The 17,402-nt window shown below is 39.8% G+C and overlaps 1 protein-coding gene across 1 annotated transcript; it reads left to right on the top strand.

Moving 5' to 3' along the window:
- Positions 1-207: 207 nt before the first annotated feature.
- On the top strand, positions 208-1,167 carry LOC101629502 (olfactory receptor 2T11). Its single transcript, XM_004695575.1, has one exon. The coding sequence runs from the start codon at positions 208-210 to the stop codon at positions 1,165-1,167; it is 960 nt and encodes a 319-aa protein (XP_004695632.1).
- Positions 1,168-17,402: the final 16,235 nt, after the last annotated feature.

Genomic DNA, 17,402 nt, shown 5'->3' with positions numbered 1-17,402 from the left:
TATATGAAAATAGTTTGAATGGTTGTGCTTTAGCTAAGAGAAGTAGAATTAGAGTGTTTTATGTATAATGTGTCTCCTAGTCTACTTGGAATAGTTTATCCAGACCTATTAGGGCACATCTCTATTGTGAGACTCAAAAATTAAAGCTTCTTTCCTTTTACTCCCTTGTCTTTGTGGCTTTCTGATCCCTAGGTCCTGTCATAGACAATGTCAATGAGGAATAAGACTTCATCTTCTGACTTTATCCTCCTGGGGCTTCTGGTGAACAATGAAGTCACAGGAATAATCTTTGCTGTCATCTTTACTATTTTCATAGTGGCTGTGACTGCAAATTTGCTCATGATATTCTTGATCCAGGTGGATTCCCGCCTCCACACCCCCATGTACTTTCTGCTCAGTCAACTGTCTATCATGGACACCCTTTTCATCTGTACAACTGTCCCAAAGCTGCTGATTGACATGGTTTCTAAAGAGAAGACCATTTCGTTTGTGGCTTGTGGCATCCAGATATTCCTCTACTTGACCATGATTGGCTCAGAGTTCTTCCTCCTGGGCTTGATGGCCTATGACCGCTATGTGGCTGTGTGTAACCCTCTTAGGTACCCAGTCTTGATGAACAGAAAGGTGTGTGCTCTGCTGGCTGTTGGTGCCTGGTTTGGTGGTTCCCTGGATGGTTTTCTACTCACTCCTATCACCATGAATTTCCCCTACTGTGGCTCTCGTAGTATCAACCATTTCTTCTGTGAGATTCCTGCTGTTCTCAGATTGTCCTGTTCTGACACATCTTTGTATGAAACTTTAATGTACATCTGCTGTGTACTCATGCTACTCATCCCCATCTCTATTATCTCAACCTCCTACACCCTCATCTTGTTAACAGTTCATCGCATGCGCTCTGCTGAAGGCCGCAAAAAGGCATTTACCACTTGTTCTTCCCACTTGACTGTAGTTAGCATTTTCTATGGGGCTGCCTTCTACACTTATGTTCTGCCCCAGTCATTCCACACCCCAGAGAAGGACAAGGTAGTATCTGCCTTTTATACCATTGTCACACCCATGCTCAATCCTCTCATTTATAGTCTCAGAAATAAAGATGTCTTGGGGGCATTTAAAAAGATATTTGCAAGATGTTCATCTGCTCATAAAGTAGCAACAAGGGGTGATTAGGTATTCAATATTCTGAGAAAATGTCTTCCTAAAGATGTCATCTGTTTCCTGATTTATAAGAGACCATTTGTTCAGTTGTCAAAGATTACTTACAATATACAATTAAGAGAAAATATATTGTCTGGTCTCTTGCCCCACTGGGAAGAAACCAATTATATTTAGTTTTAGGTAAACAATAAGAAATAATGTACTAGTCAGTAAGTTAAACTTCTGGTTGTTGTGTCTAGAAGGAAATGCACAGATAATCAAATTTTATAGCAACAATTTCCATATCCCCTTAACTCTTAACTAAGTTAAATAAATCACACAACAATATTCTAAAGCTACCAAGTTTGGCTTTCAGAAGTTTTTGTATTGTTTTTGTATCCATAAAGCAAGTCAATATCCATTCACAAATAACAAAGATAAATCACAAAATTTAAATCATATGTTTTATTCTCAGGAAACTAGAAACTCTATAATCATCTCAATTATATTGGTGAAATTAATGATATCAAACATGAGACTACAGTGAATAGTGCCTGACCTTATCTAAAGTTCTTATGAGTTACTCATTTTCAAGCACTAAATAGCTACTCAAAGGAAATACACTCTATTGTTTAACATTAATGCATTTCTTGCAAATCTTTCCATGTTATTTTTTTTTAAAGATTTATTTATTTATTTATACAGAACTGGGGTACAGGCCAGAAGTGCAGGGGCGGTGAGGTGATTTACCAGAGACAGAGTGGGGAGCAGAACAGGCAAATCGATGAAGTACATGGCTGAGGGGAGCAGCGGGAGTATCAGGAGAGATCTGCCATGCCATGTGGTCACCTCCAGGGAGGGCAGGGTTTGAACTCATGCTGAAGTGGCTTTAGATTCTTAGTGCTGTTCTTTAACTTGCTGTGCCACCAGGGAGGGCCTCCATGTTTTTTTAACAGTAGAATTGTAACCATAGTTAAAATCTATTGTTAATAAATTTTACATTTTCTCTTTTTATATTTAACAGTAGTAATTGGATATGTGTGTACAAATGGATATGTGTATATAGATGCATAGAGAAATACATTGTTTCTTTAAAAAATGTACATATTATCAATTTATAGCTCTATTGAGAAGTTACTAGGAAATTTTCATCTCACTGAAAGAATACACGTGTGTGTTCAGCTGTACATATATATACATATGTGTGCATGTATATGTATATATATATATATATATAATTCTTTCAGTGAGATGAAAATTTCCTAGTGACTTTTCAATAGAGCTATAAATTGATGATATGAACATTTTAAAAGAAATAATTTATCAAGATATGGAGAAAGATCGTAGGAACTATGTTGAATATAGAAAGACATTTTAGGAACTATCAATGATAGGAAAAGGTAAAGTGAGTAGGTTAGTTACAAAACAGGATTTAACAAACACACACACACACACATATATATACACACATATATACATATATATATGTGTTTGTGCTAAATCCTGTTTTGTAACTAACCTACTCACTTTACTATACACACACACACACACACACATATGGTAATTTGTTTCCTAATACACACACAAATACATGTCTATTAGGAAACAAACTCTCTACAGAAATATAATTCAGTAATTTTGGTCACAGGTGAAAAGAAAGTAAGACTTTGATTACTGAGGTTTTTTAATTCACAAAAGAGACAGTTAAAGCACGATGAGTCAAGTACACATCTGTCAAACAATTTTGAAATGTTTATTTGATGTCTGAAGCTTGTTCTATCACACTAGAATTCTAAATGCAGAAGAGTGTTATTTGAAGCCTCTCTTGTAGAGCAAGAGATTAAGTCTCAGCACTATAAAGCTTTGTGAAGCCACTGCAACAAGAGTTCAATCCTTGGCCAGGGAGGTGACCCACATAATGTAGCAGACATCTCTCTTCACTATCTGCTCACCTCAGCAGTGTATTTCAGTAGATCTGCCTGTTCTGCTCCACACTGTCTTTGGTAAATGTTCTCAGACCCTCCTATTTCTGTCCTACACCCCAGCTCTTCAGTGAATAAATAAATAAATCTATTTTTTTTTTGATGAGGGTCAGACTGCAGAATATGTATTTCATTTTTCAGGCCACTTCTGATATTCACCTTAAACTTCAAATATTGGCAATAGGATGCCAGGGTTTTCCTTCAGTATTAGTAAATAAGACCTTTAATTTGTTTTAATAACTGAGATCATGCCAAACACAGCTGGAAAAGATGACAGAGCAAGCCCGCCCATTATAGTCCACAGACGCCCAGCCGGCTGGGCAGTGCTTAATTAGCGGTAGAACAGCTGGCAGCATGGCCCCCAGCCTGCCCAGCATAATCCCCGGAATGCACAGCCCGCTGGGGATTCAAAACCGTGGTCAACCAGCAGGCAGCACGTCCCCCAGCCCAACCAGCATAGTCCCTGGAGTAGCCAGCTGGCTGGGGATTAATCAGTGGTGGAGCAGCATGCACTGTGTCCCCCACACCCCCCCAAAAAAAAACACACAGCTGGAAGAGATAACTGAACAAGGAGAAGTTGTCTTTGCCCCCAGCATGATGGGGGCAATGTATATTTAAATGATGGCTGGAAAGTATATTTTTCACCTGGACCTAAGGGATGTGAGTAGGGACAGACTCTCAAAGACTAGAATTTCCAGCCCCAATTAAGGATTTTTTTTTTTTTTTTTTTTTTTTTTTACTGAAGGGGCTGAGGAAAAACATTGGCTCCTGAAAAAAAAGACAAACATATGGTTGTTTGATCCTCAGGTAATTCTTGAATTGGTGGGTAAGACCCTTAGCATCCATCTAGAAACGGGGACCACATGCTCAATTTTAATTAAACCTGTCACTCAATTTTCCAACAGTGAATGTTTTATTGTGGGTGTTGATGGAAAATATGAAGAAGAAGAGTGTCATCTCCAATTTGCAAAGCTTGAAATCTCTTGTTATTTCATTTTTCAATTGTTATTCTGGAGTATAACTCATCCCTTCTGGGAAGAGACATGCTTTCCCAAATAAGAGTATAGCTTTTTACTAGTATAAAAATTGTAGACAGTAAACCATACTTCATTAAAACTCCTGACTTTCATTATTTGAAAAAAAGTTTTGGGGTTCTAAGTCATTTAAACAACAGATAAATTCAGGAGTTGGCTACTCACTTTGTGTGATGAAACAAAAATATGGTGCCAATGGAAATTAAGAAACCCAAGTATATTTCCACCTAGATTCCATATGCTCTATCTATTGAAGTCCAAAAAGGAATCAAGCTAGTCCTAGGTAAACTGGTAAATCATAGCCTACTAATACCGTGTACTTCTCTATGTAATATTCTCACAATAGAATTCCAGTGGGAGGCCCTCTCTGGTTGCGCAGCGGGTTGAAACACAGCAATGAGAATCTAAAGCCACCTCTGCATGAGTTCGATTCCCGCCTGCCCCGGAGGTGAGCACATGGCATAGCAGACCTCTCTTGACCCGCCCGCTGCTCCCCTCAGCAGTGTGCTTCATAGATCTGCCTGTTCTGCTCCCCACTCTGTCTCTGGTGAAGCCTCTCGCCGCCCCTGAGCCTCTGGCCTGTACCCCAGTTCTGTATGCACAAATAAATAAATCTTAAAAAAAAAAATTCCAGTGGGGAATACATTTAAGAGCTTAAAATTTAAGAGCTCTTTTCCCCATATATCCAAGATTTGTAATCTCTGTGTTTTGCTCAGCAAATCAAAGGAAAAATATTGTACTTCACTAGAGATTTAAAAATATGTTCTCCTGTATTCCTTTGGTCAATAAGTCAATACATGTCTGCCTTTATATGGAAAGACTTTGTCACATTTTCAGAAAGCCAACACACATGGGCAATCCTCACTCAAAGATTTTGGTACAACCTTCATGGATTTGAAAATGTTCTAAGTTTCCAAATTTCTCAGTATAAGTTTAAGCATCTAGGTATGAAGTGCCACATGCAAAGGCAAAACTAAGGGGTAAATGGCTGGATAAGTGGGTTCTTGTCTACACCACCCCAAAGTCCATTAAAGCCTTCATGGCATAACCATGTGTTGCCAAATCTGAATTCCTAATATTGGCTTAATTTACTAAGCCTTGTATAAGGCCTTGAAAGGAGCAGAAGGGGTGACTTTTATCAGGTACCAGCATGTTCCAGAGAAGTCTGATAGCTTAAAATTGTTCTTACAAAACCACCAGTCACTGAACAGTCATATGTAACAAAAGGTTTTCAGTTATATATGCATGAAAGGCAAGGAGTAGCATTTTAGGTGTTAATTCAGTTACCGGGACCAGAGGCCAGACCCACAAATATTTTCTCAATAATTGAATTATTTTAAAGACTTACTTATTTATTCTTACAGAGCTCAGGTACAGGCCAGAGGTGTGGTGGGTGAGAAGATTCACCAGAGTCAGAGAGGGGAGAACAGGCAGGTTGATTCAAACACACTGCTGAGGGGAGCAGTGGGTGGGTTAGAAGAGGTTTTCCATGCCATGTGGTTCAGTTCCCTGATGGGGGGTTGAACTCACACTGCAGTGGCTTCAGAGAGCTTCATAATGTGGTGATTTTACCTGTTGCTCCACCAGGGAGAGCCCTAAATAATTGACTTTAATTGCACAGGGATGTCCTTCCTTTCTTAAGGTAATAGCAGCCACCACTCAAGTATCTCAGGAAACTAGCAAATTAATCTTTGGAAGTATCTGACCATTTATAGCCCCCACTAGGTTGTCCTTTGTAAGATAAATAGTTTATATGACTGGGAAGAGGTGACCACTTTTTTGAAGCATGTGTAAAGTAAGTTGCCAAGGTAATTCCTGATGACTTCTTATATCGATAGTACAGATTGAGTCCTTGATACCAACATAAACTAAGGAAGAATAGAAACAGGTGACAAATAAAAGGTATCAACTGAAAGAGCATAAATGGTTAATAAATGAAGAAATGGTTAATAAATGAACTGTGTTTTTCTCACAGTTTAAAATGACACACCAAGGAGGGCCTCCATGTTTTTTTAACAGTAGAATTGTAACCATGGTTAAAATCTATTGTTAATAAAGTTTACATTTTCTCTTTTTATATTTAACAGTAGTAATTGGATATGTGTGTACATATGGATATGTGTATATAGATACATAGAGAAATACATTGTTTCTTTAAAAAATGTACATATTATCAATTTATAGCTCTATTGAGAAGTCACTAGGAAATTTTCATCTCACTGAAAGAATATATGTATGTGTGTGTGTGTTCAGCTGTACATATATATACATATGTGTGCATATATATATGCATATATATATATATATAATTCTTTCAGTGAGATGAAAATTTCCTAGTGACTTTTCGATAGAGCTATAAATTGATGATATGAACATTTTAAAAGAAATAATTTATCAAGATATGGAGAAAGATCGTAGGAACTATGTTGAATATAAAAAGACATTTTAGGAGCTATCAATGATAGGAAAAGGTAAAGTGAGTAGGTTAGTTACAAAACAGGATTTAGCACAAACACATATATATGTATATATGTGTGTATATATGTGTGTGTGTGTGTGTGTTTGTTAAATCCTGTTTTGTAACCAACCTACTCACTTTACTATACACACACACACACATATGGTAATTTGTTTCCTAATACACACACACACACATATGTCTATTAGGAAACAAACTCTCTACAGAAATATAATTCAGTAATTTTGGTCACAAGTGAAAAGAAAGTAAGACTTTGATTACTGAGGTTTTTTAATTCACAAAAGAGACAGTTAAAGCACAATTTATAGGAGAAATAAGGGAACTAAATAAGACACTAGGGAAACAATACTCTGGAAAACATCATCCATCTTATATTCTCAGACCATTAAGTAGTTAATAGGAATTGTAAATTTTGCAGTGCAAACTCCAGACAGTTCTTATACCACCAAGTTAAACCCACAAGTTCAAAGGACAGGAGCACAACAAGGAGTAAACTAGCAAGTAGACTTTACACTAACTACTACAGCACAAGAACATAATTTTTTTATTTATTTATTTATTTTTTGATATCTGTTGATGATTTTAGAGGATGAGTAGAGCTTTTACTTACATAACTGAAAAGCCCACTGAGATTAGTAAGTACTTACTAAAAGAAATCATTCCCAGTTTGAACTACCAAATACTATTCAAAGTGACACTGACACAACATTTAAAGCAAGTGTCATCTAAACGGTGACACAAACATTTGGAACAAATATTATTTAAATTATTTCTGATAATTGGTAAAAATAGAAAATGATAAAGTAGGCACTAAGATGAATTCTGTCGGGGGCGGGCCTACGGCCGAGGCACCGTCCTCTATTACAAGATGGCGCTGGGACGCCTGCCACGCCCAGAATGCCGCATGATCGCAGGAGAGCCGCCAGGGAGGAAATAAGCACCATTGGACCCCAGTAGGCTGGGGGCTAGGAGGAGGGGTGTTTCTGATTGATTGCTGGGAATGTAAATAGCGCTGTGCAACAGCAATAAATGGCAGCTGCGTGAGAACAACCAGGATGTCTTGTCGTTTCTGTGGGTCGGGAACGACAACTGGTGCCTGGGAACTTTTGTAAGTAGTGCGCTCGCCAGAGAGGCGAGTAAGGGCCACGACTAAAGTGGCGGGCAGGGACCACGACTAAAGTGGTGGAGAGCTAGCTCAAGTCCACGATAGAAAGCGAGGTGGCCTAGCGGCTGAGTAATGTTTCTCTTTTGGTTTCTGTGCTTTGTTGTTGTGATTGTCTTTTGTACTGTCTTGTTTGGTGACTGTTTTGTGGGCACACATGACATGGGGTCTGAAAAGGCCAACGGAACCCCACTGAAAACGAAAACATCCCATGCCTTCTTGGGCACGGTTGAAAAGTTTGCCTCCTGTTTTCTAGCCATTTGGGCTCTGGTGCGAGGGTGTCTAGCAGGCTCAAAGCCAAAATTTGAGCCAGCCCTTCAGCAGGGGAAGGAAGCGTTAGAGAAAGTGAAGGAAGAGCAATCTTCCGGAGCTTCGGAGGGTGACTGGAGTGATGAGGAAGAAGAACTATCGGGGGAGGAGTTGGAACACAAGGCCCTTCCCCAACTTGACCAGCTGAAATTGGTTGATCCTGTAGAGCCCAACCTTCCGTTCAACTCAAGTGTGCCACCAGGCTACACGGTAACGCGTCAGGGAGCTTGTGGCTGTTGCCACAACCCTGATAGTAGCTCGGTTGGTCGTTGGGAGGGGGGACCCTCAGCTTTCCCGGTTCTTGAGGATCAGAATCAGGCGCGTTATCACCAACCTTTAGATTTTAAACTGGTTAAGCAGCTAAAGGAGGCAGTGATGCAATATGGACCCCAGGAAGCCTTTATTCTGTCAATGCTGGAGTCTATTGCCAGAATGAACCTAATCCCGGATGATTGGGGCAACCTAGCCCGAGCGACGCTGTCAGGTGGTCAGTACTTGGTGTGGAAAGTAGCATTGTCAGAGTATTCACAGGATTCAGCCCGCCGAAATGCAGCAGCTGGTAGCCCACAATGGAATATAGAAATGTTATTGGGTACAGGGCCTTATGCAGGACCTGCACAACAGATCCTGTATGCTCCTGCTGTGTACTATCAGATAGCTGCAGCGGCAACTAAGGCATGGAAGACCATCCAAGGATCTGGGGATTTGCAAGGTCAACTGTCCAAGGTCATCCAGGGATCCAATGAGACTTATGCAGATTTTGTATCACACCTTATGCAGACCGCAGGTAGAATATTTGGGGACGTTGATACAGCTTTGCCATTGGTTAAACAGCTTGCGTACGAGCAAGCCAATAAATGGTGTAGCGAAGCAACCCGACCCTGGAAGACCAGGGACTTAAACACATATATCAAGGTGTGTAGAGACATCAATGATAGTGTGATCCAAGGACAGGTCATGGCTGCAGCCATCACTCAGAACTTACAGGGATTCCAGGGAGGTCAGGGAAGAAGTCAGCGGGACCCGTCGGGGGTATGTTACCATTGCCAAAAACCAGGACATTTTAAGAGAGACTGTCCTGTGATAAATCAGTCAGCTCCAGCAGGCTGGAGGCTGGGCCTATGCCCACGCTGTAAAAAGGGCAACCATTGGGCTAATGAGTGCCGCTCTGTGGTAGACTTGCAAGGAAACCCATTACCCCCTATTGAGCCAAAAAAACGGGAAAAGAGCCCAAGCACCCTGGGGCCTGCAAATGTACGGGGTGATCCAGCAGGTAAATCGCTCACACTTCCAACCGACGGACTGAGATGAGCCACAACCGGTAGCGCAGGACTGGACCTCTGTGCCATCACCCACATCGTATTAACTCCACAAATGGGTACTCAGGTGATTGAGTCAGACTTTAAAGGACCACTGCCTAAAAATACTGTAGGCCTCCTACTGGGACATAGTTCTACTGCTCTTACTGGGCTGATAGTTCACCCTGGGGTTATTAATGCAGATTACGAAGGGGTTGTAAGCATCATGGTTTCTTCCCCGCAAGGCATTAAAGTTATCAGCCCGGGAGATCGCATTGCCCAGCTACTGATTTTGCCCAGCTGTCATCAATCCTATGAAAGTCGAGGCATCGCTAGCAAGGAAAAAGGGTTTGACTCTTCTGTGAACCCGTTGGCCTGTCTGACGATGGGAATGAATGATAGACCTCTCTACTCCCTCACAGTGAATGGGAGAAATTTTTAGGCCTTTTAGACATGGGCGCCGACCGTAGTATAATTAATGAGGCTGATTGGCCAAAATATTGGCCGTTACAGAAGGCAGATCAGACTCTGTGTGGTCTCGGGGTCGCCCACAGCCCTATGTGTAGTGTGGCCACCTTGCCTTGGAAAGATGAGGAGGGCCACAAGGGCTTAATGCAGCCATATGTCTTAAAGATTACAGTGTCCCTATGGGGTCGAGATGTTTTGACACAGATGGATATTAAATTGACCACAGAAACCTGTTATAGTACAGCTGCCCAAAGCATAATGAAAAGGTCAGGCTATCCTGGAACAGAGGGATTGGGAAAACAATTACAAGGTGATAATGCCCCAATCTCCATGCCAAACTTTAGACCATACTCAAAAGGGGGGCAAGGGCTGGGTTTTTTCTTAGAGACCACTGAGCCATTAAGGATAAGATGGAGGAGCCATAAGCCAGTGTGGGTACCTCAATGGCCCCTGCCAAAAGAGAAACACGAAGCTGCCCACGCCCTGGTGAAAGAACAACTTGATGCCAGGCATATTCGCCCGTCTACCTCTCCATGGAACACACCCATCTTTGTCATTAGAAAAAAGTCAGGTAAGTGGCGCCTATTGCATGATTTGCGGATGATTAACGCACAGATGGAACCTATGGGGCCGGTGCAGTTAGGATTACCTTTAGTTTCTGCCTTGCCTTCTGCTTGGCCATCGATAGTTATTGACATTAAAGACTGCTTCTTTTCAATCCCATTGCATGCAGATGATACTCCTCGATTTGCTTTCACTGTACCCACCATTAACCATTCTGGTTCTGATCAGAGATATGAATGGGTCGTTCTGCCTCAAGGCATGGCCAACAGCCCCACCATGTGTCAGTTGTGCATAGTAGGTCTGCCACGGATGGGCACACAGGCGCTGCCTTGGAGAACCCGAAGCCCCTGGTCCTATGGAAAGATATCCTGTCAGGCCGGTGGCATGGGCCGGACCCAGTGTTAGTGTGGAGTAGAGGGTCTGTGTGTGTTTTTCCACAGGAAAAGGAAAACCCTGTATGGGTACCTGAGTGCCTGGTACATGCAGCTCTGGCCCCTGAGACTCGGGATGCAGCTGACCTGGATCACGGTGCTTCTAGGGGTGATCACTCGCTTACCGTGCTGGGACGCCAGTGAATTCCCCATGGCTGTGGTCGTGCGCATTCCCACCTTTGTGCCGATCCCAGTTACTATCGCCAAGGAAGACATGCCTGTGATGCTGGTTCCGGTAAAGAGACTTTGGAGTTACAGCTGCTGTCATGATGGCAGTAGCACTCTCTGCCGCAGCCACCGCCGCCACGGACCATTGCGGAGGAGACAGCGGCTGTTCTCCAGACACAGTCCCACATCAATGCTCATCTACAGGCGGGCATCTTGATCCTCAATCAACGCATGGGCCTGTTAACAATTGGACATTTTTGGGGACCTTATGGGACTGGGATGTGTGATCCCGTTCTCTGCTATATGTGTCACTCCTGTTGCATTGCACAATGTCAGCACGCTGCGTTAACACCTCTGGACGCTTGTCCCAGGGAAACTGGTCCCTGGCCTTTCAAAACTTTACCCAGCACTTACAAATGGTGTGCATCAGTGGCACCAAGGTCTCCTATGCTACAGAATGGGCTAGTATGGTTGGCCTGGCTGCTCTCCTCCTTGGTGGCATCTTCCTACTTGCATATAGATTGCGGAGCTTGCACAGGCACATACAACACCAGCAGCAAGTCTTTGCACAAGCCATGCTCGCCGTGGAGGCTGAGGCGTCCCCCCAGGTATGGTTGAGTATGCTGGACCGGTAGTCAAAGACGGGTAAGAGCAATGAAAGGAGAATACCAACCTAAGACAGGGTGCTGGCCCATGCTGGCCTGTCGCCTCATGACAGGTAAGGATGCTTCTTGTCTTCGCCAACCTAAGCCAGGCACAGTCCCTACTCCATAATAAAAAGAAAAGGGGGAGATGTCGGGGGCAGGCCTATGGCCGAGGCACTGTCCTCCATTACAAGATGGCGCTGGGACACCTGCAAGCCCAGAATACCTCATTATCGCAGGAGAGCCGCCAGGGAGGAAATAAGCACCATTGGACCCCAGTAGGCTGGGGGTAGGAGGAGGGGCGTTTCTGATTGGTTGCTGGGAATGTAAATAGCGCTGCGCAACAGCAGTAACCAGCAGCTGCATAGAACAACCAGGACGTCTTGTTGTTTCTGCAGGTCGGGAATGACAAATTCTAGTTTATTTCTTCCAGGAAAAGTCACCCTACCCTCAAAGAATATGGATTAAATCACTTCTAGTGGTTTTGATAACAATAAAAACTGATTATTATGGTACATTAAAAGTTGGGTATTCAAGATATTTTTTGCTTAGTGTAAATTTCAGTGAAATTTGTAATATTTTCTTGAAGAATTCCATTGATACTTTGGTAATGGTTGCATTGAATCTATAAAATGCTTTGAGTAAGATGAATATTTTTATTATGTTTAAGTTTTCTAGCCCATGAGCAATATGGAAATCCTCTCTGATCACTGATCTATTAACTTTGAAATAATCACAACCTTAAAATAGATAATTAACTGCAAAATACCATAGAAAACTAAATCTTGAAAACTGTTATTATGTAATTTCCCCTGGCTTATGCTGCTATAAAATAGGGGACAGTAATAAAGTAAATTAAATCAAGAGCTTTTATGTGAACACAAAAATGTATTAACTGATTGCTCTGATTAAACTTCAGTTTAGGAACATGCTGACACACCTGATACCTCATCTTTTAATCTAACTGTAAAGAAATTTTGAGATTTTACTCTGATTACTCCATGTTTATTCTACACTATACATGGACAGGGAATATCCACATTTGTTGGCAAGTCTGAAAGACCTATCTCTGGACCTTTTTCAAATATTGAGCCACCAACCACCAAACAGATAACTGTCAGTGTTTAGAAAATGGTTAATTAACACATCTTCCCAGGGAACAATACCTGCAAAGAGACTAAGAAAGTCTGTACCTTGGGTTTCACACAACACTGTATTGAACATGTAGGACAACAATAAAATGATAATGTAGCAATAGACTTTTGACTATCCCAAACTGAGACTGATAGAAACAGAATGGAACTATAACAGGGATCCTAACCCTTCGTGTTTACTTTGTGTAATGTCTTAAGAAAACAGATATAATTGGGAAAACATCAGAAAAAAAAAGATTCAATACTTAGAAATAAACTTCAAAAGATGGGGGAAGACCTATTTAATAAGAATTTCAAGACATTGCTAAATGAAAAAATAAACATAAATACAAAAGAAATGGAAATATTGCCTATGTTCATGGATTAGAAGATTTAAACATAATCAAAATAGCCATCTTATGCAACACAGTGCAATCATTAACAAAATGTCAATAGAATTATTAAAGTAAATATTGCAAATATCCCTAAAATTTATTGAAAAACCAAAGATCTTGAATAGCCAAAACAATTTTCACAAAGGAAAAAAAGTGAATGAAGGTGTTATATCACCAGACTTCTTTCAATACTAAAAAGGTTATAGTAACCAAAGCAGCATGGTATTGGAATAATAATAAACATACACTGTGTGTGTGTGTATGTGTGTGTGTGTATCTTTGGGCATTTGGGTTGTTTCCAAGTTCTTATTATACATATTGCTGCCACAAACATAGGAACACACTAATTCAAAGAATTAGTGTCTTTGAAGAAATACTATTCAACAATCAAAAAAGAAAAACTAGTATTATTTACAGCAACATGGATGGAGCTAGAAGTGATTGTGCTCAGTGAAATAAGTCAGAAGAAAAAAAATTAAAATACTGGATAATTTCATTTATAGGAGGAATAAGGGAACCAAATAAGACATTAGGGAAAAATAATAACCGTAACAAAGCAAAACAAAAATGAATAAAACTATAAATCAGAGACATTCTATAAGGAAGGTTGAGGGAAACAGATAAAAATGAGGGAGAGAAGAACAAAAAGGATTACGGTGATTGCACACAGGTGAACTGGTAGTAGAAATTCTATGGAGACTACACCTGGGAAAAGAAAGCAAACATTGTAAAAAAAAAAATGTGTATATACATATTATCTATTTCTATATACATATATGTGTATATATACATATGTGCATGTGTGTGTGCATGAAAATAGAAACACAAACCAAGAAGAAGTAAATTGAGAGCCTACAAATAAATTACATTTATATAGATAGTTAATTTTCAAGGAAGGAACTCCTTGGCAGCTTTATATTTTCTCCTCCGTTCTTGGAGGTTTCACTACTATATTTTTTCTTTTTGATCTTTATCTAGATATAGGAGGGTTATTTTAGCTTTCTTTATTTGTACATTCCTTCTCTTCACTTGGGAAGTTTTCTTTACGTATACTTTCTGCTCCATTGTCAATCTCTTCCTCCTCTGATATTCCAACTATTCTTATTTTGTCTTTCCTCATGGAATTAGATAATTCACACAATGTGTATTTTTTATTTCACTTTATTTCTCGTTTTTCTTCTCTACCTGTGCTCTTTTTACATCTGCTTATCCAGTTTATACTGACTCATTTTTCTACTTGATTTATTCTAGTTCCATTACTTTCTTCTGAAATTTCCATTTCCTATGTTTCTCTCTTAACTATTTTATTTATGTACACATGCAGAACTGGGGTACAGGCCAGAGGTGCAGGGGCAGTGAGAGGATTCACCAGAAAGAGTGGGGAGAAGAACAGGCAGATCAACAAAGTACACTGCTGAGGGGAGCAGCAGGCGAGAGAGGAGAGGTCTGCTGCGCTATGTGGATCACCTCTGGGCAGGGATCCAACTCTCACTTGAAGCGGCCACAGCTTGGCTTAGCAGCCCTCCAACCCGCTATGCCACCAGGGAGAGCCTCCTATATTTATCTTTTTAAATCTTGAACCTCCATTTCTATCTTTTTTGGGGTTTCTTTTTTTTTTTTGCTTTCTTTATTTTTTTTTTTAGGACCTTTCTTTTTTTTTCTCAGTTTTCTTCTATTTCTTTTAATTTCCTTATAATTTCAATTCTAAATTCTTTCTGAGAGGGAAAACATATTTTCCATGCCTATGAATTGGAATTCTGCAGATTTGTTCTTTCTCTGTTATACTATTCCCTTGAGTATTCATGATACTGTTTGTTGGAATTGTTTTTCCTTCTCCCCATTTAATTAGTTTTTGACCCCAAGTTTTGTATGTATAGATTCCTTTGGCATGTCTCCTCTATTCTCACTGGTCAGTAGGCTCACCTATCTGAGTAAACAGCTGGACGGGTCTCACAGGAGGTCACAAGCCCTCTCGTTGCTCTAGCCTGCTCCCTCACAAAGGGTTAACTCACCAGCCTTTGTGGGTGCTGGCAAGATCTCATGAGAGGCTGTGAGTCCTACACTGTTTTTGGTGGGAGCTGGTATAATGATTTGGAAAGTCACAGGGCCTGAGAGTTCTGGTATCATCCCCAATGTTGTTCCCATGTCTCACCGCTCTGGGAAGGTGCCTGCAGAGATACAGGCAGATGCTGATGTGATCTCATGAAGATTCCAAGGTTTCTGCTAATCTATTCAAAAGGTGGGTGCTAGGATCCTGCCCCTTAATTTAAGTAGAGTATGTCTTTCAATATAACCCTAAAAATTGGCATGGGAGGGAATGTTTCTGAAAATCTGTATGTCAGAAAATAGCATGATTTAAACATGCTTCCTTGATATAAATTTGCCAAAGAGAAGATTTAAGGTTACTGTATTATAGGTTAACAAAGGATGGTTTGTTGGATTTAACTTAGAGATAAATTTGCCTTGCTTCCTAGCTCTATCCCTTGTCACCTTATTTTTCCACCATTATTGATTTAATCAGAAAATAGTGGTTATCCTATATTTTTCCAGCTTCCAAACTTTATTGCTAGTGCCCTACCTCTTAGTCTTTTGGGGTTTGTGTATTTAGACTATAAATAGTTCCTCCAAGAAAGAATGTTTATTGGAACTGATCCTCCAGCCCTTTCTTTTGTCATAGGATCACATATGAAAATGGTGAATTCTAAGGATAAAACAATTTGGAATAACAAACCTATAATAGACTGTACTTTCCACAGAGAATCACATGATCCCACATTTGTTATTATCTTATGTATATTCATTAACATTATCATTCAAACTTTATAAATTTATCTTTGGAATAGTACAGTATAGGTCTGTAACTCCAAGTTATATAAGTTATATGCCTTTTATATCTTTTGTCATCAATGTCATCAAAAGACCTCTGCCTTGACCGTCTTTGTAAAGACATTTGGTAAGCAACAACAACAACAAATATCGACTAAATTAAAGAATACAAGTTACTCAAAGTGAATGAAGTCAAAATAAATATATGCATGCTTGGTATTTCTAACAGAGAAAGGGATGAGAAAAATTCAGTAACATGAGATGGAAATATCCAATTAGATTTAGTATGCAAAACTACTAGACATATACTCTAATATTTGAGCTCTAGTTGCAAAAATTCACTTGAATATAAGCAGACTTGAAATTCCATAATTTCACATCAGAGATAACACTTAAAACCCAGAGGACACTCATACATTTCTATACTTTTAAGTTACTTTTTACATTTTATAGATAGAAAAACAGATTTGAGCAAACTATTTAACATTTTTGTAATGATATGCAGATTATAACATATTCAAATTTAATTTAGAGATATATTCTCCTCAATAAATTAGAGTTCTCACAACTCTTGATTACCTAGTCAGTGTGATGCCTTCATGTTATGCAAACTAAAAATAAAAGAATACATTCCAAAATATGCAGGTAGAAATTTTCTATGCACTCAACTTCTCAATCTACAGTTGTATTAAGAGGAAACACTGGAGGGTTCTCCCTGGTGGTACAGCAGGTTAAAGCACAGCCTTAAGAAGTTAAATCCATGAGTTCAATCCCTTCCCATGAGGTGGTCCACATGGCATATCAGACCTCTGCTCCCCTCAGCAGTGTACTTCGTCGATCTGCCTGTTCTGCTCCCCACTCTGTCTCTGGTGAATCCTCTCACTGCTCCTGCATCTCTGGCCTGTAACCCAGTTCTGTACACTTAAATAAATAAATCTTAAAAAAAAAAAGGAAGCACTGGATATGCAGTAGAGATTTAGAGTAATCTCCTTCTATCATATCTAAAAATCATAGTACACAGTTCTCTATTTTTTATTTTAAAGCTCAAATAATAGGCAATTCAAATTTCATTATCTTGCTGATTCTAGAATATTATATTCATGGTGTTTATATATTTCTCAGCAACTAGCTCTGCAAATATCACAATTCAATAGCCAAAAATACTTTAATACTTAATATGTGCCCCCAAAAAGAACTGGTATCATATCTAGGTGTGTGTGTGTGTTCACAAAATGACAGGTAATAGATAGGAATAAGTCATAAATTGCCATCCATTAATATGTATTTTTTTACAAGTTTTCAAAGATCACTTCTTCTGGACAATGGGAACATGTATTGATTTTTCAATATTCTTTCTGTTTGAAAACATTACTTT

Source organism: Condylura cristata, unplaced genomic scaffold, assembly GCF_000260355.1.
Source record: "Condylura cristata isolate star-nosed mole 26May11 unplaced genomic scaffold, ConCri1.0 scaffold00071, whole genome shotgun sequence".
Lineage (NCBI taxonomy): Eukaryota > Metazoa > Chordata > Mammalia > Eulipotyphla > Talpidae > Condylura > Condylura cristata.
This window is presented reverse-complemented; position numbering and strand designations above follow the sequence as displayed.